The 26,139-nt window shown below is 35.6% G+C and overlaps 1 protein-coding gene across 11 annotated transcripts in view; it reads right to left on the reverse strand.

Annotated features, from left to right (window-relative positions):
- The window catches only part of METTL8 (methyltransferase 8, methylcytidine), a 213,352-nt gene that overhangs the window by 7,559 nt on the left and 179,654 nt on the right, over positions 1–26,139 (reverse strand). For all 11 annotated transcript variants that reach the window (XM_054699853.1, XM_054699854.1, XM_054699852.1 and 8 more), the window contains 5 exons: positions 23,401–23,492; positions 13,862–14,214; positions 11,434–11,483; positions 6,755–6,818; positions 5,527–5,666 (listed from right to left, as the gene is read on the reverse strand). In XM_054699853.1, coding sequence (XP_054555828.1) covers positions 5,527–5,666; positions 6,755–6,818; positions 11,434–11,483; positions 13,862–14,214; positions 23,401–23,492 — 699 coding nt within the window. The remainder of the gene's footprint in view (positions 1–5,526; positions 5,667–6,754; positions 6,819–11,433; positions 11,484–13,861; positions 14,215–23,400; positions 23,493–26,139) is intronic.

The raw sequence follows: 26,139 nt of genomic DNA on the forward strand, positions 1-26,139 counted from the left end.
TAAATACATTAAAGGGAAAAAGAAGTGTTTTCCTTGTTTATTTTTATTACAGGTTATTTTCACAATGTGCTTATATGTTTAGACTTTGGCAATTAAAGAAGATAATATCTAAATCTGAATTATTCACTTTCAGGATAAAGGCTTCATGAACAGAGGAAAATCTCTCTCTACAATTATTAGTAAAATAAGCATGAAATGAAAATGCAGAAAAACAAAGAACCCAATACTTCAAAATGTAGCTACCTCCTGTAAATCTTTTCCTCCAAATTATTCTTTAATGTCTGGGGTTATAGGTAAAAGTAAGTGGTGGAAAACTATTTTTTTGATCATCCTGTCATGGCTCATAATGGAATTCCAGAGTTAGTTTCTGAGGACTGGAGGTGGGAATAGGCTAGCCGTGAGATCGACAAGACAAGCATAGGGGAAAGTCCCTTTTCTTTATCTAATTTGGGCCAACACTACTATCCTTACCTATCTCTGGATAGAGGCAGCAAAGAAGAAAAAGAAGAGTTAAAACGGGTGTTACTGACTGCCTTTCTCTATGCTTAGAGCTGTAGTAAACATACTTTCACTCCGGTGAAAAGAAGAATAATTAATTCTGCTTTTTTTAGGTAAATGGGTTTATTCTCATGTAAGCTGGGACTTCTCAGATTCAGGATCTAGCTGAATTGCTTGTCATTCATCTGTGCATGAATTTTACAAGATGGCAAAAGTCACTTTTTAAAAACTTTCTTGAGTCTACTACCACAGTCCTAAATGACCCTAAATATACTGACTTTACTTTTCACTTAATTGTTATCTTTATTTTACTAATTAACCTTTTTTAAAAAAGATTATTCCAATGGAAGTAAAAAAGTGGCAACTGACATGAGATATATCTGAAATTATTTTATAATAAATAAATAAAATGAACATATAGTACTATAAAAACAATCTTCTCAAGCCATCTACTTTTCTTGCTTTTTAATACTCAATTCAATCAATGAGAAAGTATAACATATAGTATTTTCAAATAGTCTTTTTTTTTTAAATAATAAATTTTATTGTTATATTCCCCATACAATTGCAGCCCCCCATTCTGACCCCAATCCCTCCCCTCCCCCCGCCCCCCTAAAAGTGTCTCTGGTTCATAGTTTTTTGTTGATTTTGATTTTCACTTTCTTAAAGTTATTCATTTTCCTGGTCCCTTATTTAAGTTTTCTAGATTCCTGTTATGAGTGAGATCATCCGGTATTTTTCTTTTTCTTTTTGGCTTATTTCGCTGAGCATGATCCCTTCCAGCGCCATCCATGTTGCTGCAAATTGCATGTGTTTATCTTTTTTGAATGCTGAGTAATATTCCATGGTATATATGTACCACATCTTCTTGATCCAGTCATCTATTTTTGGGCATTTGGGTTGTTTCCAAAGCTTAGCTATTGTAAACAGTGCCGCTGTAAACATAGGGGTGCAGGTGCTCTTTGGAATTGATGTTTCTGTGTCTTTTGGGTAAATACCTAGGAGTGGAATTGCTGGATCATATGGAAGTTCTATGTTTAGTAGGTCCAGAAATCTCCACACAGCTCTCCATAGTGGTTGGACCAGTTTGCACTCCCACCAACAGTGCAGAAGAGTTCCTTTTTCTCCACAACCTCGCCAACATTTGTTGTTGCTAGTTTTTTTAATATGTGCCATTCTCACTGGTGTAAGATGGTATCTCATGGTAGTTTTGATTTGCATTTCCCTGATGACAAGTGATGTTGCATTTTTTCATATGCCTGTTGGCCATTTGCATTTCCTCTTCAGAGAAGTTTCTTTTTAGCTCTTCTGCCCATTTTTTGACTGGATTATTTTCTTTGTTGTTGTTGAGTCTCGTCAGCTCTTTGCAGATTTTTGTGATCAGTCCTTTATCATTAGTGTTGGGTGCAAAAATGTTCTCCCAGTTGGTGGGGTTTCTCTTTGTTTTTGTTATTGTCTCTTTTGCTGTGCAGAAGCTCTTTAATTTGATGTAGTCCCAGCTGTTTATCTTTGCCTTCACTATCACTGCTTTGGGTGATGTGTCTGTAAAGATGTCTTTGATGTGCAAATCACGTAGTGTTTCGCCTATATTTCCTTCTATATATTTTATGGTTTCAGGTCTTATGTCTAGTTCTTTAATCCATTTTGAGTTGATTTTTGTGTATGGTGTGAGGTAGTGGTCAAGCTTCATTCTTTTGCATGTAGCAACCCAGTTTTCCCAGCACCATTTATTGAACAAACTTTCTTTGCTCCAATGCATAGTCTTTGCTCCTTTGTCAAAGATTAGTTGACCATAAATCTGTGGGTTTATTTCTGGATTTTCTATTCGATTCCATTGGTCTGTATGTCTGTTCTTGTTCCAATACCATGCAGTTTTGATGATTATGGCTTTATAGTATAGTTTGAAGTCTGGGAGTGTGATGCCTCCATTCCCTTCTTTTTTTTCAGGAGAGCTTTGGCTATTCGGGGTTTTTTTGTGATTCCATATGAATTTCATCAATAATTGTTCTATTTCTTTGAAGAATGACATTGAAATTTTGATTGGAATAGCACTGAATCTGTATATTGCTTTTGGAAGGATGGCCATTTTAATAATGTTTATTCTTCCAATCCATGAGCAGGGGATGTCTTTCCATTTCTTTGTGTCTTCTTCTATTTCTTTTAACAGTGTTTTATAGTTTTCTTTGTATAGGTCCTTTACCTCTTTTGTTAGATTTATTCCCAAATATTTGATTTTTTTGTTTCTATAACAAAAGGGATGGTTTTTTTGATTTCTTCTTCTTCAGATTTATTGTTTGTGTATAGGAAGGCTACTGACTTTTGCGTGTTGATTTTGTATCCTGCCACTTTACTGAACTGACTGATAAGTTGAATTAGTTTTTCTGTGGAGTTTTTGGGGTTCTCTATGTATAATATCATATCATCTGCAAATAGTGATAGTTTGTTTGACTTCTTCTTTTCCTATTTGGATTCCTTGGATGTCTTTCTCTTGTCTTATTGCTCTGGCTAGGACTTCCAGTATTATATTGAAAAGCAGTGGTGAGAGTGGGCATCCTTGTCTTGTTCCAGATCTTAATGGAATTGCTTTCAGCTTTTCACCATTGAGAATGATACTGGCTGTTGGCTTGTCATAGATGGCCTTTATGATGTTGAGGTATGTTCCTTGTATCCCAAGAATTTCAAGGGCTTTTATCATGAATGGGTGTTGCACTTTGTCGAAAGCTTTCTCAGCATCTATTGATATTATCATATGGTTTTTATATTTCTTTTTGTTGATGTGTTGGATAACGTTGATTGATTTTCGGATGTTAAACCATCCTTGTGTCCCTGGAATGAATCCTACTTGGTCATGGTGAATTATCTTATGGATACATTGTTGGATTCTGATGGCTAAAATTTTATTGAGGATTTTTGCATCAGTGTTCATTAGGGAGATTGGCCTGTAGTTTTCCTTTTTTGTGTTGTCCTTGTTCGGTTTTGGTATTAGTGTAATGTTGGCTTCATAGAACGTGTTTGGTATTGTCCCTTCCTTCTCAATTTTTTGGAAGAGTTTGTGAAGGATAGGCACTAATTCGTCTCTGAATGTTTGGTAGAATTCATTTGTAAATCCATCAGGTCCTGGGCTTTTGTTTTTGGGGAGGTTTTTGATTACCATTTCAATTTCGCTGCTTGTAATTGGTCTGTTTAGGTGTTCTATTTCTTCTTTATCTAGCTTTGGGTGATTGTAGAGTTGTAGGAATTTGTCCATCTCCTCTAGATTGTTAAACTTGTTTCCATATAACTGTTCATAGTAGTTACTGATTGTTCTTTTGATTTCTGCTGTGTCCGTTGTGATTTCTCCTCTTTCATTGATGATCCTGTTTATTTGTGCTTTCTCCCTTTTTTCCTTTGTGAGCCTGGCTAGGGGTTTGTCTATTTCATTGATTTTTTCAAAGAACCAGCTCTTGGTTTCATTGATCTTTTGGATTGTTTTTTTAGTTTCAATTTCATTTATTTCTGCTTTGGTTTTTATTATTTCTTTTCTTCTACTGGTTTCAAATAGTCTTTTTATGGTCTTATTTGGTAATTAAGCATTTTTTGTTATGGGTGTCAAACAGAAAATTTTGGTCTCTATCCACCTACTCCACATTTATCCTTTCAACTATGAAACAAAACACATAGATGAAATCTTTCTACCAGAACCTAAATAATGCCAATAGTCTAAACAGATTACAGAGAGGACTAGGTTATAGAAACTGGACTGAAAAAGCAGCTTCATGAAACCTGATATATATCACTAGTTATAAATACAGCTTTCATTCAGATTTAATTGGAAATCTGATCTGTTTTTCCATAAGTAATCACAGTGCTCATCTCTGAATGAGAAATAAAAGGCCTATAAAAGGGATCCTGGAGGGGCCTCCCCGGTGGTGCAGTGCTGTGAAGCTGTCTGCAGCCATTGCAGCGCGGGTTCAATTCCTGACACAGCAGACCTCTCCTGTCTCTCCCACTGCTCCCCTAAGCAGAGTTTTGGGTCTCTCTGCCTGGTCTGTTCCCCGCTCTGGCTCTGGTGAATTCTCTCACCCTCCTGCGCTTCTGACCTGTACCCCAGTTCTTCTATAAAATAAATAAATAAATCTTTAAAAAAAAAAAAGGATCCTGGCGATCTTGTAATTGCAAAGAAACAAGCACAAGTAACCCAATTTCTTTGGGAAGAGTTACACTCATCAAACAAAAAGTGGTTGATGCCAAGTCTGTATATCTTACCCGAGAGTCATGAAAACTCACCTTTAAGAAATTCTACGAAAGCACAACTCTTGACACTTGTTATATATACCTAAATACATATGAGGTGGCAAAATCTTAAAAAAAACAATTATTTTAATTGTTGGTAGTATCTCATTGTTTCCTCTCCAAAGAAAAGTTATGTGTATTGGTTCAAAACATTGTGTTAACATAAAAATTTAAATCATAAATATCTAAATGATATCACTAGGACCCCTTAGACTACAAAGGTCCAAGGTTAATCTGGCAAATCTTGAAAACTCTGAATTCCTTAATTTTTTTTAATCCCCCCTCCAATCCCCACTTCCACTAGTAGGCTTTCTTCAAATAAATTTTTAAAAGCCTGCCAATAGACCTGTGTGAAGCCAAACAGATACAGTCCACTTTTTCAGGAACATTCAGTAAATGCTAAATCAAGGATGTTTGTTTCTGATCACCAAGAACAATTTCCTCTTGTGAGTCTATTAGGCTGTTCTGAATTTGTAATTTCCTTGAAGCACTGTCACTTTTAATAGGTATGTGTCTTGCTAGAATATGCTCACTTCATTCTGACAGTGACAGAAAGCTCACTAATGAAGTAGTTTGACCAGTTTCTTTCTAAAAGTCTGAAGAAAGGAAAAACTGCATTTAAAAGACTGCATATTATACATAATGTAGTTCACTAAGTAATAAATTCAAGAATTGTCATTTTGCTTTGATAGTTCTGAAAACCACTACTGATAAAGGAGCTTTACACGTTTGCTTTGCCCTTTCATCTTCATTTACCTGTCAGGATGAATAGAAGAGAGCACAAAGACAAGGAGAATGACATCCAGGATCCCATCTGGAAAAGGGTAGGGTGAGCCATCATCACAAATGTCGTGAATGAAGGCACAGCACTGGGCTGCTCGGTAGGATGAGTGTGACTGTCATGATAAAGGAATAAAAAGAAAAAAAAGTAGTTAGCAAACTTCTTGTATTTTTCTTAAAATAAAAAGATCACACATTTTACTTCTCCCAATTGCCTTTACTCTGTAAATCTAAATGTACTTTATTTCTAATTCTATTCTGTTAGTTTGTTTTAAGATGCCATAAAAATTAAGTCTAAATTTTAGAGTTGATAGCAAATATTCTTTCCAATCTCTCTTTAATTATGAAAGTGGAGTTAAGACAAGATTTGAGTCAGTAAGCAGCATGTTATTTCAGAGGTTCTCGGATGGTCCCTCAGCCCTCTCCCTCTGTTTGTTCCATGCCTCCACAGGCTGAAAAGATAAATATCCTGTACTACACAGTCAACACTAGATAAAGGTGATGGTTACAAAACTCTGTAAAAATAACTAAAAACAACTCAATTGTACACTTTAAAATGTCAGATTTATGGTATGTGAACTGTGTATGTACATCAACAAAGCAGTTGTTTTAAAAATTCATTAGACTACACAGTCACACACATAAAATTTGCCTACAAAAACAATACTAGGGACATATATACCAAAATATTAACATTGACTCACATTAGAACCCTAGGAAGTGATTATTAGGTGATTTTTATCTTTTCCTATATAGCTTTTCAGAAAAAGAAAATGTCTATTTTAGAAAAAGTCTAAATGACTGTTTCCTTACATACTAACACATTTCATATTTGCAACCATGCCTTCTCAGACGTTTTTCTTCCCAAATTTTAAATTAATCAGGGTTGACTATGTGCTAGGCTCCATGTAAGGCTTTAGGACATAAACATAAATATCACCTTGTGTGAGCTATTTGCTTTTCTAGATGTACTTACTAGTCCCTCAACTCTATTTTAAATTTGAAATGACTTATATTGTTTTAGGATAGTATCTTAGGCATTAGTTGAAAATGAGAGTTCTAGCAATTATAAAAGTCAGTTAAAAGTGGTCACAGATTAAGATTTGATACAGAAACATTTCCCAAAAAATCACTTCAACAGCAAATAAACTATAATTTTGCAAATAAATTACATGACTCTCTTTAAAGAAAATATAAGGCATACCTTGACTAGTTCCACAGCTCTAGAAGCAAAATCACAACAATAAAGAAAGGACTCTGGAGTATCTCTATGAAAATGAAAGAAATATTTAAACCTAAAGTACAGAAAGGCTCAGACTACAGAAGAAAAGAAACTGGAGGTTTGGAGTGATTAATAATTATTTCTTTTATAAAATTTTATATGATATTTGGCTTGGCCTTTTTTTTTAATACTGTTCTCTATAGTAGTGCATGGGTGTCTTCATGTTGCTTCTGAACCAACATTGTCTCAAACATTTAATATTAATTACATTTCAAATTCCTGCTTTGGCTTAGGGGTCTCTGTTCCTTGGGCGTATCTGCCTTTATCACGTTATACTCTGAACACGGGAAATCTCCAAGGCCATCATTCAATATTGCTCATTCTCTCTCTGGTCCTCTCCCTAGGCACTTTTTCTTCTCTGCCAGAATGGCCTGTAGCTCCTCTTAGCTTAGCCAAGTTCAATCTTTTCCCAAAGTTTCTCAGATCTTGTGTGCTTTGGTACTTCATTCCTCCTCCTGTGTGTGTATAACTTATTTGGCTCCTGGGCTCCTCACAGAGGCTCTGATGCCCCAATAGGATGCAAACACACACACACACACACACACACATTACTTAGCAGCATGTAAATACAACTTCTAAAGAAGAATAAAAAACAATAATATATCAATTCTTATTTATTTTTTCAAGTTACTCTAACACTTATTGAACTTTGTATGTGCCAAATATTAGAAAATTAAGTAGCAAATGAAATCACCTAATAAAATAATAAGAGTATGGATTATGGAGTCAAAACAGACCTATGTTTAAATCCTGGATTTGCCACTAATAAACTCTGTGAATTTGACTTAACTTCTCTAAGAGTCAGTTGTGTTATTTACAAATAAACAAAATAAATAAAAAATACAAATAAATAAAATAGGTAATGTCAGGTATCTTTTTTTTTTTTTTTTTTTTTTTTTTTTGAGAAGGGGTATCCATATGAAAACCTTGACTAATTTTCATTGTTCTCCACTGAACCACAGCTCCTGTTTAGCTTTTTTCTGAAATTCAGAAACAATGGCTGGACCACAGTTACTCATATACTGGTACATACTTTAAATTTTGTGGGCCAATATCCTTTCTGTCCTCGCTCTTACGCTAGTATCAAATAACCCTAGCATCATGTTGCTTAGTAGCATGTCCTTATCACAAAGAGATCAGTATGTTATCAAACAGTAATTATAAGAATGGCCTGACTCATGGGTTTTATAGTCTAGATGGGGATATGAACAGTTTTATACAAGTTTTATAGAAGTCTCTCTAGAAGGTTGGGGGTGGGGGCAAAGGGAAGAGGAAGCTCAATACTCTATGGTAAAAAACTATGGGTGCTTTGGTGGTGGGTGTGGTGCAGTGACATATATCTGAGGATGTGTTCATTTATTCCCCTAAATCATATACAGTGTTGTAAACCAACATTATTTTAATTAAAAAATAAAAAGAAGAAGAAGTGGTCTTCTGGAAAGGACAGGCATCCTAGAGTATAAATCTTAAGGATTTTGAAGAGGGGATGCATTGCTAAGTGAGGAGAAGAGGAAATGGAATTAGGGTTTACAAGTGGAAATGACAAGCCAAGGATGAGAAGCAAAGTTGATTCACATAGCCCACAGTAGTATGTGACAGGATATGCATGTCTTGGAGGACACAATTAGAACTTCTAAATTTATTCAAGAAGCATCTGAATCAAGGAAAACTTTTATATAATATGCAATACAAGCACAAATATCCATTATACTTTAAAATGCTACTCATTGATGAATACTATGTTCACATGTAACTCATTCATTGTGTGGCACTAGGAAGCTGCACCAATTTAAGATCTGTCCAATAAAGTTAAAGTACCATGAATAGTATTATACAAAGTTAACCACAACTGAGTCAAAGTTAAAACTTGTACTACTTATGTTTTCTTCATCTGTCCCATATAAAAACAGTGCTTTACCACATCATATATGTCTATTGTTTCCTAGTCAAGCTATCTATTTGTGACTCCATAATTTGCTGATAGTTATGCCTATTTGCAATATTATTAATAAACACTCAGATGCACACAACATTATGTGATGTGATGGTTAAGGGCAAGGGCTCTGAAACCATAGTGCTTAAGTCTTCAGTTCTTTCTCTACTACTTAGTTGTTAGGACTAGTTGTTGTTACCTTGGAATAGTTACTTTATTTCTCTAACTCTGTTTCTTCATCTTTAGAAGAGAGATAAATATGTCATCCAAGGTGGTTGTGAATGATTAGATTCATATAGGTCAAGTTTCTAGTGGGGTACTAAACTCAAAGCAAGCACCTGATAAGTACTGAGGCTATAATTATTATTATGCTTCTGCTATTGCTGTTATTACCATCATCATCAACATTATTAAAGGAAGATCTGTCTTTGCCTTCCAGAAACTTAAAAGCTTGAGAATTTAACATGGCTCGGTAAAAGCTTCCACATAACTAAAAACACTTTAATGAATCCTAGCACATCTAGTTCATTATGAAGTGTACACTCTACATTTGGGCAGTGGTTACTGAACACCCATAAGATACAAAACAGTTTAGCAGCAAAAGAAAACCATGTGCCATTTGCCATGTGTGCCACCAGGACAGCAGCATGACCTCTGAGACTGAATTCACTCTACATCAGCAGCCCACACTGAAGTCTTATGACCACCCAATGACTTTCCAGAGCTTTTCTGTAAAATCAGCTGACTGGCTTGGCCATTCTCCCAGCAAACAGGTGTAAATATCACTACTACCACCACAACACCAAGCACTATCTTGGCAGGGGGTTTAAGAATTAAATGATCCTTGGAGAGTGATATGGCCTCTCAATTCCAGAGATCTAATTATGATAAAATATTCTGAAAATGCAAAACATTAGTCCTATACTCTCCGAAAGTAATAAAACATAATTTCTTGGGGGGACGGGAAGTCTAACCTTCTATTTGGAAGGCTAATTACTGACTGCCTTTTAAAGATGCATTAATCATCTGAGCTACAATGATTTCTAAAATATGGATATAAGGCAAAAAAAGACACTGTCCAGAGGAAAGTCAGAGAGTGGGGAGGCAAGAACTTTCCATTATTATTATTTGGAGAGAGGAAAGGGGAAAACCCAACTACTAATGGTAATCAGAAGATTGAAAGGAATTAGAACAAAAATTTTGGCAGCAGAGATATTAATCTGTCAACAAGTACTGAGTTTTTACTACCTATATTGCACTGTTAGGGTACCTGGAAAATCAGATTAGGGTAAAATATGCTCTCAAGGAATACATTGGAATAGACATAGTAGTTGGAGAGAAAAGATTTAAAGAAATGGTATGCTAAATAATACTTTCAGATGAATCATAAACTAACACAATCAACTGCCAAGGTAGGAGATTTATATTTAAGTTCAGAGACCACTAGGGTGGAGGAACCTGCTATGTGCTATAAAAGAACAAGAGAATTTGACTCAGAAATTGTAAAAAAGAAAAGAAAATTCATGAATACAAAAAGAGAAAGGGCATTCAGAACTGCAAATATATCAGCATCACTTCTGCCTTGTCACTTTAACCGGTAACTTGATATTGGGGACTTACTTACTATTTATTATGTTAGGCTCATAGACTTATTGAGTAAGTCCTAACTTTTTGGAGCTACACTATAAGTATTTAAAGATTAGGTGTCATGATGTTGACTGGATTAATAAATGTTGAACAGAGGTGGCAGTTATGTGGAAATCCACTATATTACTCTTCTTTCCAAACACTCTTACATGTTCAAATGAAAGGTTAAAAAAAATAGCATCACTAAATTAAAAAAAAAATGCAAAGGGAAAAGGTTGAAAGGAATTAGAACAAAATTCTGTCAGGAGCCATGTTAGGATAATGGGTGATTTTCTCCCCATCATTTCCTCAAAAGGAAATGTCATGCAAAATACTCATGTTGATTTTACAATGGAAAAGTAATAACATGAAAGATATTGTGTAAACTTAAAAAAATAGTACTTCACAGGTCAACTATAGGTAAAAGGTGTTGGAAAAGTTTTGTAAGGTGTATCTCTTTATTATGGAGACACTAAACCATTTAGATGAGGTGGTGAATAGGAAAGGCTGGTGAGAAGAACATCTCTATTCCTATTATCTACTTCTGCTTTCTGAGTCCTAGGGTTAGTAGCTGTTACCTCCAAACAACTTCAAGTTCTAGAGACAATCACTGACATATGGAGGTTTACATAGTGTGATGACAAAATAAAATGAGGGTTAAAGTGTAAGCTTTAAATTCAATTCACTGTGTGTAAAATGACACCTGTGTATCTTGGAGAAGCAAATAAATCTCTGAAAGTTTAGCAATTCACAGCTTAGTGGCAGGATCAAATCTCTTGCTCTTTTCTCATTCTGTCATCCACAAGACAAAAGCTTAAAAAATTATTTCAAACAATGTTGTACAAATACTATATTCAGAGTAATTCCTAGTTCACATGAAATTAGACACTGAGAATAAGGTATTTCTTTTGAAATTTGCTTTAGTCATTGTTTACATGGGAACAAGAACACTACTGGTAAATACATACAACAAATATTTTCCAGAATTTCTCAACATCCTTACATATGTAAAATTTTGTAGGAGAAAAAGTCTAAAACTCACTGCAAAGTGTTCAGAATTGGAAAAACACTATTTCCAGCACCACAGCCAACCTAAAACCAAAAGAACAAAGAAATATCATGAAAATAAGATTGAGTTTTCCTCACCAATGTCAGGTTTTTCATTAAAAAATTTTGGAAGAAATTTATTGGATCTCTGGGTACATGAGAATTTTTAAACTCAAAAGCAATGAAATAAATCGCAAGAGTAATATTGAGAAATTTGACTATAGAAACATTTGGAAGTTTTACACACCAAACCCCAAAATAAATGACATTAAGAAGTAACCAACACATTGTGAAAAAAAATCTGCAATAAATATGAAAAAGGGCAAAGCTCATTTAAAAAACATAAATAAGCAAAAGAAATAGAACACAAAAGAAGTACAAGTAAACCACTTGAAGAACAATGTAACCTATTTAATAATCAAAGAATTACATATTAAATCAAGGTATGATTTTTGTATACCAAAGCAGAAAGCATTAATTAAGAAAGAATACCTCAACCAATGAGGATATAATGAAATAGATACACACTACCATGAACTGGTATAAGTATAATTTCTTAGGCAGCAATTTGGCAATACATATTAAAACTTTTTATAAATTATGAACTAGCATATCTAAACCACTCTAATAAAAGATAATACGTTAAAGTCTGTACCCAGAGATGTTTGCTGCAGAAAACCTGAAAAAATGTTAATGCCCAGCAGCATAGAAATAGCTAAGTAAAATCATGGCATTGCACATAGTTAAGCATTTTAAAGCCACGAAAATGTTTATAGAAAACTTTTAAAGATAGGGGAAACTGCTTATGATAAACTGAAACAAAGCAAAATCCCAAAATATAAGCACACAGTATCACCCAATTACATAAAACAGTATAAACAAAAGAGAAAAATCAGTAAAATTTTAACAGTGGTTAAATCCCTTGTTTGTGGCATTGTAGATAATTTTATTTCTCTAAATTACTCTTTAGCAAATTTTCTGTAATCAATATATACTACTGGTATAATAAAGAAGTTCATTTAAAAAGAAGCAGCCAAAATCTACACCAGATTATAGCAAACCATATATCTCACTTATTTCTATTTCACATAAAAAGAAGTGATAACAGAGATAGAATTAACACCAAAACTTCATTGGTACTTAAAATTATCCCTGCAAGTTAGAAATTAATACAAATTTTAAAAATGTTAAAATCACAAATGTACAGCCTGATTGATTACAGATATGAGTTCCTTAAATATTTTCTATGTACAAAAGTATAGCAAACACTTATTTATATTTGATGATTTTTCCCAAAAAATATGGATCCTGGGCCTCCCCGGTGGCGCAGCGAGTTAAGCACTGCGCTGTGAAGCTTTTCGCAGCCTCTGCAGCGGGGGTTTGTTTCTCGGCTGCCAGGGAGAAACCCACATGGTGTGGCAGACCTCTCTTGCCTTGCCCACTGATCCCCTCAGCAGTGTCTTCAGTCCGTCTGCCTGTTCTGCTCCCTGCTCTGTCTCTGGTGAATTCTCTCACCCTCCCACGCCTCTTGCATAAATAAATAAATCTTTAAAAAAATATATGGATCATTAATAATGGAATATGGAATGTGCATCTGAAAATTATTTACAAAAATATTAGCAAAGGGAGCATGATCATTACATAGTGAACATGAAGTCACTTTGATATAAAAGCACAAAATACTTAAAATAATATGTACCAAAATATTAATTACTGATCACCATCTTTAAGTAGTGATTGTTATTTTTTAACTGGTACTTTGCTCATTCTTTTTCAATAAACACACTTTGTTAACCAGAAGTAAATAAGTAAAAAAAAATTAATCAATTGGGGCCTCCCTGGTGGCACAGGGGTTAAATCTCAGCACTGTCACACTATCACTGCTGCGGCCTGAGTTCAATCCCTGGCCAGGGAGCTAATCCAGCAGACCTCTCCTGCCTCACCAAGTTGCTCCCCTTGGCAGTGTATTTCAGTATATCTGCCTGTTCTGCTCCCCACTCTGTCTCTGGTGAATCCTGTCACCCACCCACTCCCGCACCTCTGGCCTACACCCCCGTATTTGTATGTATAAATAAGAAAAAATATGAGCCTCCCTGGTGGCACAAGGGTTAAAGACACAGTGCTATCAAGCTATCACCAGCCACTGCACAGGTTCAATCCCTGGCCAGAGAGCTAACCCACATGGCGCAGCAGACCTCCCCTGTCTCACCAGCTGTTCCCCTCAACAGTGTATTTCAATCAGTCTGCCTTTTCCCCACTGGGGAATCCTCTTTACCACCCCCCTCCACCAGCTCTGGCCTATACCCCAATTCTTGGATGCATACATAAATAAATCTTTAAAAAAATAAAAGTTAATTAAAAAAAATCAACTAATTAAAAAGTAAAATTATTTGCAACCCTTCTTTGCCCCTGCAGTACTGTACCTCTAGGATTCTGAAAGTGGCCTTGCTGCCAGGAAATTCCATCTTCAGAGGTACTTTTCTGTGTTCTTTAGAGTCCAGGTTGAGAAAGTCTGATTCTGGTTTGCTTTGACTACCTGATGAACCAGAACTTTTCTTTCCAGACATAGTATGGCAGAGCATTCTTGAGAAACAATCTGTAGCATTGGTTTCAACATAATCCCATGATAATTCTCTTGCCTTCTCTTTAGTTTTTTGATCAGTTGGAAGAATTTCAGGAAATTCCCTCAATAACCAATTACGATCTTTGAAAAATTTATTCTTATGAATCTTGTAAAATGTGTCCCAGTATTTACTGGCTTCACTTTCATATTTAACTAAAATAAAGAGGAAAAAAGATTTATTTTACTATGAATTATATTTACTATTAGTTACTATCTTAGTAACTTAATCTATTTAATCATTAAATACTGTTAAATATTACATATATTATTTTTCATTTATAACAATTATATTTATTATTGAATAAGTTTATTATAATTTTATGTATTTGATATTTTTCATCTCTTAAAGATTGAAACTAGAGTATTAATTCTCAAAATATGACAATGGGTAGGATATGTAGTTTTATCCTTGAAAACCTCTTAATAGCTTGGCCAATGCATTTTTGTGAGGACTATAATCACTACAAGCTATTTTCTGCAGTCTAATTTTGGGATCTTAATAATCACATTTTTACCAATAACCTGTAAAATTCTACTGACATAGGGAAAGGAAACCTCATTTTTTGCCTCTGAAGTGCAGTTTTAACAAGCATGCCAATGTAAATTGGTCATCAGATAAGAAATTGTGGAATTATAAATGATAAAATTCTAAAGCCAGAACAATATACTGAAACAATTCACTGCTTCCCCAATGAACCCTTCCCCCTGTTTTACATTTGAAAAAAGGACAGCACAGAGAGATGAATCTACTCTTCCATATCTAGGAGCCCTGTCACATTAGAACCAGGACCATGCTTCTGCCTACTGCAGGCTAGGGGCAATCCCATAGCTTTATTCACTCTCCTGCAACCTCCACAGGCATCTCTTCTTATTGATATCTTCTCTCCCGATATGACACCTTAGAGAGAATTTCTGAGGACTTTTTAAAAGAAATACACATTTTGTGAAGACATCCTTTAAAGTTTCCTGGGTTCCTGGGTCAGGGGCAGGTCAACAGTGTCAGGACTTCAGACAATTCTTAGCTTTCTGCTTCTTCCTAACTGTACCTAAAATAAATAATTTACTCACTCCCTCACTCATTCATTCAACATTTCTTGGATATTACCATGCACTAGGCCTAATTTCTGAGTTAAGATAATTTTGCCCAATGTAGACACATGACATCAATGCTTCAAATAATGAAAAAGATCTTCTATTTATATAGAATCATTTCCAAGATTTAGAATTACACGAAAAAGCAAAGTGTAGAACAGACACAATATTTTTTTGTTAAAAGAAAAAGAATACTGTGTATGCATACGCAAAAACACATTTGTATGCATATACACCTATTTACTTGTATATGTACAAAATACTTTGGTTGGAAAGACAATCACATAATTAGTAACACTGGTTGCCTCTAATGAGGGGAACTGAGTAGCTGGGCACCGGGGTTAGAGGGAAAATTTCTATTTGAATTTTAATCTATGTGAATGGATATCCAAATTTAGCTTAATTAAATTTATTCCCAAAATTAATTAAAACTAAAACAAATGGACTCATTTTTTTCATAATTTTAAAGAAGGCCTTGCCCTCAGAACAGCACTTGTCTGTGGTAAGGTTCATCTTTGATACAGAGCCTGGCCCTAAAGCCCTTGTAGTTTTCATTTTCATCTTTACGGCCTTGTACCATGATCTCCACCCATCTGGTCATAAGACTTCCTTCCCATCAAGGCTGGATTGTATCTGGCAACAGGACTGCAATACAGACATCTGTATTTAGGGTCTGAGATGGAAACAAACCAAATGCCAAAAAATAGATGACTCGATTAAGAAGATGCGGTATAGATATACAATGGAATACTATTCAGCAATCATAAAAGATAAACTCATGCCATTTGCAGCAATATGGATGGAGCTAGAAGGGATTATGCTCAGCAAAATAAGCCAGAAGGAAAAAGAAAAATATCAGATGATTTCATTTATAGGAGGAATATAGAGGAAACCAAATGAGGGATCAGGGAAAAATAATAATAATAATAAATTTAAAAAAACAAGCAGGCAACTATAAATTAGAGACATTCGACAAGGGAGGGGGAGGCAGAAGGATCAAAACAAGAGAGGGAAGAGCGGACTATAGCGATGGTGCACAGGTGAATTGGTGGTGGGAGTTTTATGGGGATTATACCTGAGAGGAGAAAGTATACATTGTACAAAAATGAACAATGATATAATATATATAGGTATATATAAATTTTTAAAAAAGTTCACAGTTTTAACCATACATTACACTGCCATCCTAACGCAAAATCAGTATCTGAAAATAATGCTTTTCTGATTTTGTACTTCTTTCTCAATATGAAGCATTGAGTTGAAAGTCAAACCTTAGTGATTTGTTTATAATCAGTATAAGTAATTTGTGAAGATAATGTTGATCATAATGAACCTTCATAGAAACAGAGCAGAAATAAAGAATTAATTAAATCCCATTCTTTGAATTATATAAAAAATAATCTATACATAATAATCAGGATATTACAATGAGCAATGAAACATAAAAAGTTCTTTTAGAGCAGATGGGTTTGTGGGATAGAAACAAAACAGAAACAGCACATAGGCTGGGCTAGGGTTTAGGCTACCTGGGCCAGAACTTTTTATTTTCCTTTTAATGTTATACTTTCTTTCAACAGCATCTCCAGTCAAAGCTGGGAAATCCACAATATTCAGTAATGTGTGACAGCTTGGTATACCTCAGAGGGAGCTCAATCAAACTCAAATTTATGTTAGTTGTGAGACAAAGTAAACACCTTCAGTGTATGATTTAATTCCCTTACTGCAAGAGTATCTGTGATAACAGGGGATTTGGACTACTTTCTACCCACGAGTGAAATTTTAGTTTCAACGTGCTGTTAACTCATCTCAAATTCAGGTCAACAAATATTAAAGAACAGAGTATAGAGAAATATGCTGTTTTCATCTTATCCAACTCACCTTCTAAATAGGTATATTAATGATCAATTTTTCTTGGAGAAGCAATTTTTCCTTTCACTTTCTTAAGTCGCTGATTCAGAGTTAATTGCTCTATGCGAATGGCAGTAAAAGGGATGTGGTGATCTGTTTAACCACAGTCAGATAAAGCAAAGTCTCTCAATTATTCACTTATTAAATTCAATACTGCTGAGGAGATGAAAGAAAATGCCACACTAACTGTACTTAAATATTCAGAATTCACTCTGAATCACACTGAATATCACAACTAAGAAATTGAATTAAACCATTTATGTATCTGACATATATGATATGATTAATATGAATTATGAAAATTTATTCCAAGTTGCAATGTTAACAAAAAGCAATTTAAAGTTATTTTTGCACATCAATTACGCAAATACCTGAGCTCTCAAAGTTGAAAATTTCCACATGTCACTGATAAAGTTCATTGTCTAATAAAAGAAAACTCTTAAAGCTATGAAATGAAAAGTATATTTCTAAGAGCAGTGCATGAAATTTTAAAGAACCATAGCCAATTTATAAACAAGTACCCTAAATTTATCAGCTCATAAAACATCAGCTATTCCTTTTATCACATTATTCACTTATTAAATTCAATACTGTTGAGGAGATGAAAGAAAATGCCACACTTGAGACAACATGCTCAAGTGATAAGATAGTCACAAGGTAAGAGGGATTCTTTTACTATTTTGCTTGATATAGATAACTTACCCGAGGTAGGTAGTTATTTACAAGGATTTTTTAAATTAATATTTTATTTTATATAATTCTTACATCATTTTTCATTTTTGTACAATGTATACATTATCATTTTGGTTATAATCCCCATACAATTGCACGCCCCCTTATTTTGACCCTAGTCCTTCCTCTCACCTTCCCTCCCTCCAACCCCCATGGTGTGTCTCTGGTTTATAGTTGCTTGTGGATTTTTATTTTTACTTTGTATTAATTAGTCTTTTTCCTGGTCCCTTATTTAGGTTTTCTAAATTCCTGCTATGAGTGAGACCATCCGGTATTTTCCTTTTTCTTTCTGACTTATTTCACTGAGCATGATCCCTTCTAGCTCCATCCATGTTGCTGCAAAGCTATATCAAATTAAAGAGCTTTTGCACAGCAAAAGAGACAATAACCAAAACAAAGAGAAACCCTACCGACTAGGAGAAAATTTTTGCACACAACACTAATGATAAAGGATTGATCACAAAAATGTACAAAGAGCTGATGAGACTCAACAAAAACAAAGAAAATAATCCAGTCAAAAAATGGGCAGAAGAACTAAAAAGAAACTTCTCCAAAGAGGAAATGCAAATGGCCAACAAACATATGAAAAAATGTTCAACATCACTTGTAATCAGGGAAATGCAAATCAAAACTACAATGAGATACCATCTTGCACCAGTGAGAATGGCACATATTAAAAAAACTAGCAACAACAAATGTTGGCGAGGTTGTGGGGAAAAAGGAACTCTCCTGCATTGCTGGTGGGAGTGCAGACTGGTCCAACTACTATGGAGAGCTGTGTGGAGATCTCTCGACCTACTAAAGATAGAGCTTCCATATGATCTAGTAATTCCACTCCTAGGTATTTACCCAAATGACACAGAAACATTAATTCCAAAGGGCACCTGCATCCCCATGTTTATAGCAGCACTATTTACAATAGCTAAGCTATGGAAACAACCTAAATGCCCAAAAATAGGTGACTGGATCAAGAAGATGTGGTACATATACGCAATGGAATATTACTCAGCAATCAAAAAATAAATACAATGATATTTTAAAGTAACAATAGCAGCTGTTTTTGTTATTAGGCTTTAGGAGTCCATTATATTTGCTATATAGCCAGCTGCAATAAAACTCAAAAGCTGCCAAATGTATCTCTGTCATTTCTCCGAATTAACCTGCTTTTAAAGGAAAAGTGAGTAACAAGGGCCTCCCCTGGTGGCGCAGCAGTTGAGCACTGGGCTGCGAAGCTGCCCACAGCCTCTGCAGTGCCTGTTCAATCCCCTGCCACTGGCGAGGGTCCCACATGGCGCGCAGACCTCTCCTGCCATGCCCACTGCTCCCCTCGGCAGTGTATTTCATCAGTCTGTCTGTTCTGTTCCCCGCTCTGGCTCTAGTGAATTCTCTCACCCTCCCGCGCTTCTGTCTGTACCCAGTGCTTGTATAAATAAATAAATAAATCTTTAAAAAAAAAGAAAGAAAAAGAAAAGTGAGTAACAACACAATTTAAAATAAATTAATAAGAGTAACTGTGGAATTAAAAATCATTAATCTAGGCATCTATTGAAAGCAGCATTGCTAATGGAAATATGGATGTTATACGTTTTAAGCATGGAAATGAAATATCAACCATCCCATAGCAAAAGATTGTAGTATTTGCAATGGGTAAGTTCTTATTTTTGGAATAGTGAGGCTGTTTCCTGACTTCAGTTCTCACCAACAGCTCAGACAATAGGTGAGAAATGGGAAATGGGAGTGACAGGAGAGACTACCACACACAAAGAGCGAAAGAAATGTTCGGGAGAGTTGGCCAGCATAGGAGAACGACCAGTATTTCCTCCCAATGGGATTGAAATAAGTGAGATAAGATCAGTAATGGTGCTCGTGATCTCCAGAGGGAGTACTGTGTGATAGGAGAAAACTGGCTATTTCAAAAACTTAGGATCTTCTGGATAAGACGTGCTGGTGTTTAACAGGCACTGGGGGAAGAACCGAGTTTCTTTGGGCTTTCACAAAATTTGGGAGTAGAGCTTTTAGATCTATTCCTTTTGACCAATACTCATCAGAGACATTAAATATTGAATCAGAAATGTCATCTATGGCTTCTTCCTCGTAGGTCAATGACCCTTGGCAGAGACTGGATTGATTGGTTGGGTAGGTACTTAACTCTCACTGTCATGTCCAGTCACTCAACATAGTTCCTCAGGCAAAGGTTTCTTTCTTTTGTCAATCTCACAGTAGCCTTAGTCACTATTCTGCATACCTTGCTTCAGTGCGATCAAATAGTCACCCAAATAGTATTCCTTTCCTTGTAGCAATTCCCCAACATGTATGAAGTCCACCACACTAAGTAGTGTTATGTGGGGGGACCCAGCAGAAACCTTAACCACCATGAAGCATTTCAAAATGAAATCTTTTGTTCTGTGTCTCCATGGCAGCCAGAAAACAAGCTCCGAAAAAGACTGGACATGCTAATAAGCAAACCAAATGCTTCAAAGCAGTATCATCAGTCCTCTCCAGCCTGCTTTTCCTGCTTCTATAGAGAGAGGCCAGTCACCACCTTTCTATTTCAGTCACACTATGGTTCTGTGGGAACGGTCATTTTCCTTTACTGTGGTTTCCAGGGCCTGAAAATAACCTTCTCATTAGCTTCGCTCAAGTTCATTGTTAACATAAATAGGCCAAAATAGGCAGCCACATACAGAGCATTTTAAGGGAACATTATCAGCTCTGCTCCTCTATTTATGTTCTAAATAGAAATATTCAAAAGAGCATGACAAAAAGCCTTGGTTTTTCATATTATCAGGAAATATATAGTGGATAATTTTTAACTTCCTGGAAACAAATTAAGATGACTGATAACTTTTAATTCAGTTTAGGCTTGACTCTTTTTGTCATATCCAGGTGGCCACTAGCAGAAGCTTGAGTAATGTGGAAAATATGTCTGTGCAGCTGCTGGCAAAGAAGCAAAATTACACTTCCTAAGAAACAGTGTGACAGAGTTTCTGCAAAGGAATGCAATGTTGGCTGATTTGTAAGCAGAACTGCCACTGGTATGCACCCTCAAATCCAACCCCAACACTCCCTGGCCATAGCCCACTCTGGGACTGTATGGCTGACGCTAATAAAAATAGAATGATTCCATTGTGGATCAGGTGTGCTTCTTTTCTATCTGCTCTCCAGGACCCAGTCATGTTTAGGAAAAGAAAGGAGAACTAGCTCTAAAGGGATAGCAAGGAATGCCAGAGGATAAGAAAAGCTATCAAAGATGCCAGAAAATAACATAGGGCAGCATGCCCCCTTCACGGTTTATGCCAGCTAATGAGGGCTATCTCATTAGCTCAGTTTCCACAGCTATATTCACTTGAAACTTGAGACTCAATTGTACAATGAAGTCATTTAAAAAATAGTTAACTATAGGTAGGATTATAATTTTCACTGAGGTAGGCCTGCTCAGAGGACTGCAAACATTGTTTTCTGGGGAGTTTTAGAACAGCTTATCAATTTGGAAATAAAATTCTATGTCAAGGACTGACAAACACTTTCTATAAAGGGCCAAACAGTAAGTAATTTTGGGGGGCTAAATAGCTGCAACTATTCAGTTCTGCAGATATAGCTCAAATGCAGTAATGGACAATATGTAAACAAATGACTATGTCTGTGTTCCAATAATACTTTATTTATAAAAACAGGCAGTGGCTGGATTTGGCGTGGCCATGGCTTGTTGATAATTGCCCTGTTTTACAGGTACACTGATATAGCTATCAGAATAATTAAGAAACGATGATCACCAGAACCAGGTTATTCTGGCAAAACTAATCTAGGGTATTGGAAGACACAGTAGTGGTTGTGCTTTGTGGGATCTGAGGGATTGAGGGAAATACTATATTTGAGATAGAGTGTGAATAAGATTCTGGGTTACTGGCAATATTCTGTTTTTGATGTGGGTGTTTGGAAAATTTATTGAGCTATTTGAGAATTCATTTACAAGTTGTGTAAATGCTACTACAATAAACTATTTCTTAATAACAAACAAAAATATAACCAAGCTGGGCCTCCCCAGTGGCGCAGCGGTTGAGCGCTGGGTTGCGAAGCTGCCCGCGGCCTCCGCGGCGCCGGTTCGATCCCCGGCTGCTCCCCGGCCACCAGAGGAGGGTCCTGCATGGTGCACAGACCTCTCCTGCCGCCCGCTGCTCCCCTCAGCAGTGTACTTCGGTCCTTCTGCCTGCTCTGCTCCCCACTCTGGCTCTGGTGAATTCTCTCACCCTCCCGCGCTTCTGACTGTACCCAGTGCATGTATAAACAAAACAAACAAAAAACAAACAAATAAATAAATAAAACATGCCTCTCTAAAAAAAAAAAATAAAAAAAAAATAACCAAGCTGTTTTAAAGGACTAATCATTTTTTAAAAAAAAATTAGAAAACCCCATGTAGAGTATAGGGGTTGGGCAAAATATTTGTGGGTTCCCCCTATGCAGTGAGAATGACATAGTGTGCTCTAAAACATAAAATTTACCATCTTAACCACTTTAAGTGTATAGTCTAATAGTATTAAGTATATTCATAATATTGTGAAATGCCCAGATGTCCAGGGCTTTTTCATCTTGCAAATCTGAAACTATAATCAATAAACAACAATTCTGTGTTTTCTCACCTCCCAGTCCCTGCAACCACTGCTCTACTTTCTGTTTCTATGAACCTGTTTACTTTAGATACTTCATATAAGCGGAATCATATAATATTTGCCTTCATTTGGCTGATTTAATTCAGTTAGCATAAAGTGCTCAAAGTTCATCCTGGTTAGAGAACCACTGTAGGTATATGTCATATTTACTGATCCATTTATCTGTCAATGAATATCTGGTGTGATTCCACCTACTGCCTATTCTGAACAGTGTTGTAAGAATATGGGTGTGCAAATATCTCTTCAAGACTGTTTTCAATTCTTTCGGCTATATATCCAAATAGGATTGTTAGATAATATGGTTGTTCCATTGTTAGTTTTTTGAGAACTTCCATCCTGTTTTCCATAGAGGCTATATCATTTTACAAGTCTACCATTTCTCCACCTCCTCACCAATTCTTGCTATTTTCTTATTTTGTGATAGTTGGATAGGCCAATTTTTTTAGAAGTCATTTTTGAAGCTTGGCAAAGTCTTATCTAAATTAAACTCTAAACATAAAAATATCCAAGAAAAATAACTTAACTTTATGTTTGAAACTTTGTGTTTATCCTAAAAGACCAGCAATATTTTGATATGATCTCACCATGCACAAATATATGTGCACAAATATATGACTGTACAGCAAGAAAGAAATTTTAAAGTTATGTTTTCATGTCTTGTTTGAAATACCACCTGTGTATATTTCCCAGAAAAGGCAGTAATATGAGTACCAAAAGAGAAGGTATAGGGTGAATATGTAATTTATTTCATTAATTTTGATTCTACTGCACTGGAATAACTGGGAATTCTTCCAAATAGAACATGTGCATTGATACAGGTAGAAACTAAAGCTCTCCAAAAACAATGAAACAATCAGGAGAAAAAGAGACTGACGCCTGAACTGAAATCAGTAGATGGTAAGACAAAAGTTGGACTCTGAGACTACCACATAGTGCCTACCTTGTTCTTCCAAAAGGACTCTTACAGCTGAGTTTTCCATTACTTTTTTTCTGGCAGCTGCTTCATCTTCTTTTGACCACTTCATATGATCCCTATCAAAAAATAAAAATAAAAATATTGTACAACATGCTTTACGATTAAAGAAGAAAGAAAAAGGGCCACAAGTACACAACTTTCATTCTAGACTAGTCAAAGACAAATGATACAAATTAATTCCATATCAAATGATTATTTTGTGTTAGATGTTCCTTCTGATAATGCTGGTCCAATCCTGAAACTCCAAATCTTGGAACTCCTACCATTCTCTTGCTTGAATCTGGTTATACTGTGTAAGCTGCACCCACCTTTTGGAAATAACTGCTGAATAATATCCCAGGAGCACTGAAGATGCATGATTATCTGGGTGCTGGCATGGCTTGCTGTGTTTACTCTAAGGCTAAATTTATTTTTCTTTTTATTAACTTACGAACACAATATTCTTTGATAACTTTTTTAAAAGATTTATTTATGTTATGCATACAAGAACTGGGGTACAGGCCAGAGGTGTGGGGTGTGAGAGGATTCACCAGAGACAGAGTGGGGAACAGAACAGGCAGACTGACTGAAATACACTGCTGAGGGGAGCACTATATACTAAATATAACCTCCTGGGTGAGACAGGAGAGGTCTGCTGCGCCATGTAGGTAGCTCCCTAGATGGCCAGGGATCAAACGCCTGCTGTAGAGGCTGCAAATAGCTTCATAGTGCTGTGCTTAACCCCTTTTGCCACCAGGGAAGCCCTTCTTTGATAACTTTTAATGCTCCTTTTATTATGCTTGTATTCTAATACTTGCTACTGAAAAGATGTTTTAAATTTCTTATACTCACTCTGATTTTTGAGTAACTTCAGATTTTTCTTATTACCTATCTTAATTTCTATAAGTGGATTTATTTATATTTAAATGATAAACTACCTGGCATATAGCATGTAAAGGTCATCTTTCTAGAAAACTTCTTATAATTTTAATTTCAGATTTTATTCTTTCTATATAAGAAGATAATAGTCTTTGCCACAAAAAAAAGTCTTTCTTAGAATAGAAGTAACATTTTTATACAAAACAGGTGAATTTACATTTCTTTTTTTGCAATAGGGAAGATAAGTGAGTGATGTAATTTCCTGCAATACAACATTATTCTAAGCAGTAAAGAAATTACACACCCAAAATTCAAGTTCCATATAGCCTACTGGTAACTAAATAAATCTCTGGGCCTCCCTGGTGGAGCAAGGGTTAAAGTATCAGCCCTATCAAGCTATCACCAGCTACTGGGGCACAAGTATGATCCCCAGCCAGGGAGCTAACCCACATGATGCAGCAGACCTCTCCTGTCTTGACAACTGCTCCCCTTAGCAGTGTATTTCAGTGGATCGCCTGTTCGGCTTCCTAGTCTTCTCTAGTGAATACTCTCTCTCTCTCTCACACACACACACATACACACATACATACCCCAACACTCCCTCAACCCCACCTCTGGCCTAAACCCCAGTTCTTGTATGCATAAATAAAATCTTTTTTTTTTTAAAGAAAATCCCTAACATATATTTGTTGCTATATCACTGATGAAAAAGGGATACATTATAAAATTTACCATGCATAAACATGGTGACTGATAAACATTAACTGAGATATGTATGAAGCTGGGCATATGGGCAGCATTTACAAGAAACAAAGGAAAAGTCCATTTTGACTGGTTCTCTTGGGTAAATGCAGATGAAGTTAAGAGCTGGGTAATGGTCAGATTTCAGAGGATTTTAAATGCCAAGTTTACTACTATGCAAGGCACAATGAAATATAGGGGACACTGGAAAAAAGGTGACCAATTATACTGTTGCAAGGGTGTAGGGGTAATGAGTCCTGGGACGAAGGTGTTGGCAATGGAAAACAGAAAGGAAAATAAAAGAAGGAGAAGCACTATGAAAAAGACTGAAGCTATGACTTGGAGATGAACCAGATGGTGGGGAAAAAAAGTAAAAGTGAGGAATGATTACAAGATCTTACAACTAAGTATTGAGGAAAGGAGATAGTAACAATCACAACGCAAGGAGCTGCTTTGGGTGGAACTATTGGTACTATTTTAAGTTCTGTTGATGCAATTAGATACGATAGGGTATATTCCAGGACCTGGCTATAAATACACCACTGAAAAGTGAGAAGGTGCTCTCTTTTAAGGATTAAAACTGGTATAATGAAATCCCCGGAAAAGTAAATGATATGCAAAAATCAGAGTATCACAGATGAAAATTTAACCACCATTATTTCAAATAAAACCCAATCATTTACAACCCAAATAATAAACAGCTTTGCCACTTGCTTTAATGAAAGACATTAGAAGAAATTATTGTTTTGAAGTATTTTATAACTTCGAACTGGCAAATATACTATATATTCTGTACATATCAATATATAAAATATTATAACATGAGTTATGATAGTAAGGGCAACAAGTTATTTACCAAAAAAGTAGTATTATTACTAAGGGGGAAGACAAGTTTCTCATCTGTGAATTTCTACAAAATATAAGAAAAAAACATAAAAATCCATATCCTTGTAAAGAATCAAGCTGTGAAACAATAAGAGTAACTTTAGATTTAAGCATTTATTTTAAACTGTTTAACTTGCTTCTTCTTGAGTATTTAATAGATTTATTTCTTAAATTGCCCTAACTTCCTTACACCATTCTTTATGTTGCTTCATTTTCTTA

Source organism: Talpa occidentalis, unplaced genomic scaffold (assembly GCF_014898055.3).
Source record: "Talpa occidentalis isolate TD23 unplaced genomic scaffold, MPIMG_talOcc4v2.1 talOcc4.3, whole genome shotgun sequence".
Taxonomy (NCBI): Eukaryota; Metazoa; Chordata; class Mammalia; order Eulipotyphla; family Talpidae; genus Talpa; species Talpa occidentalis.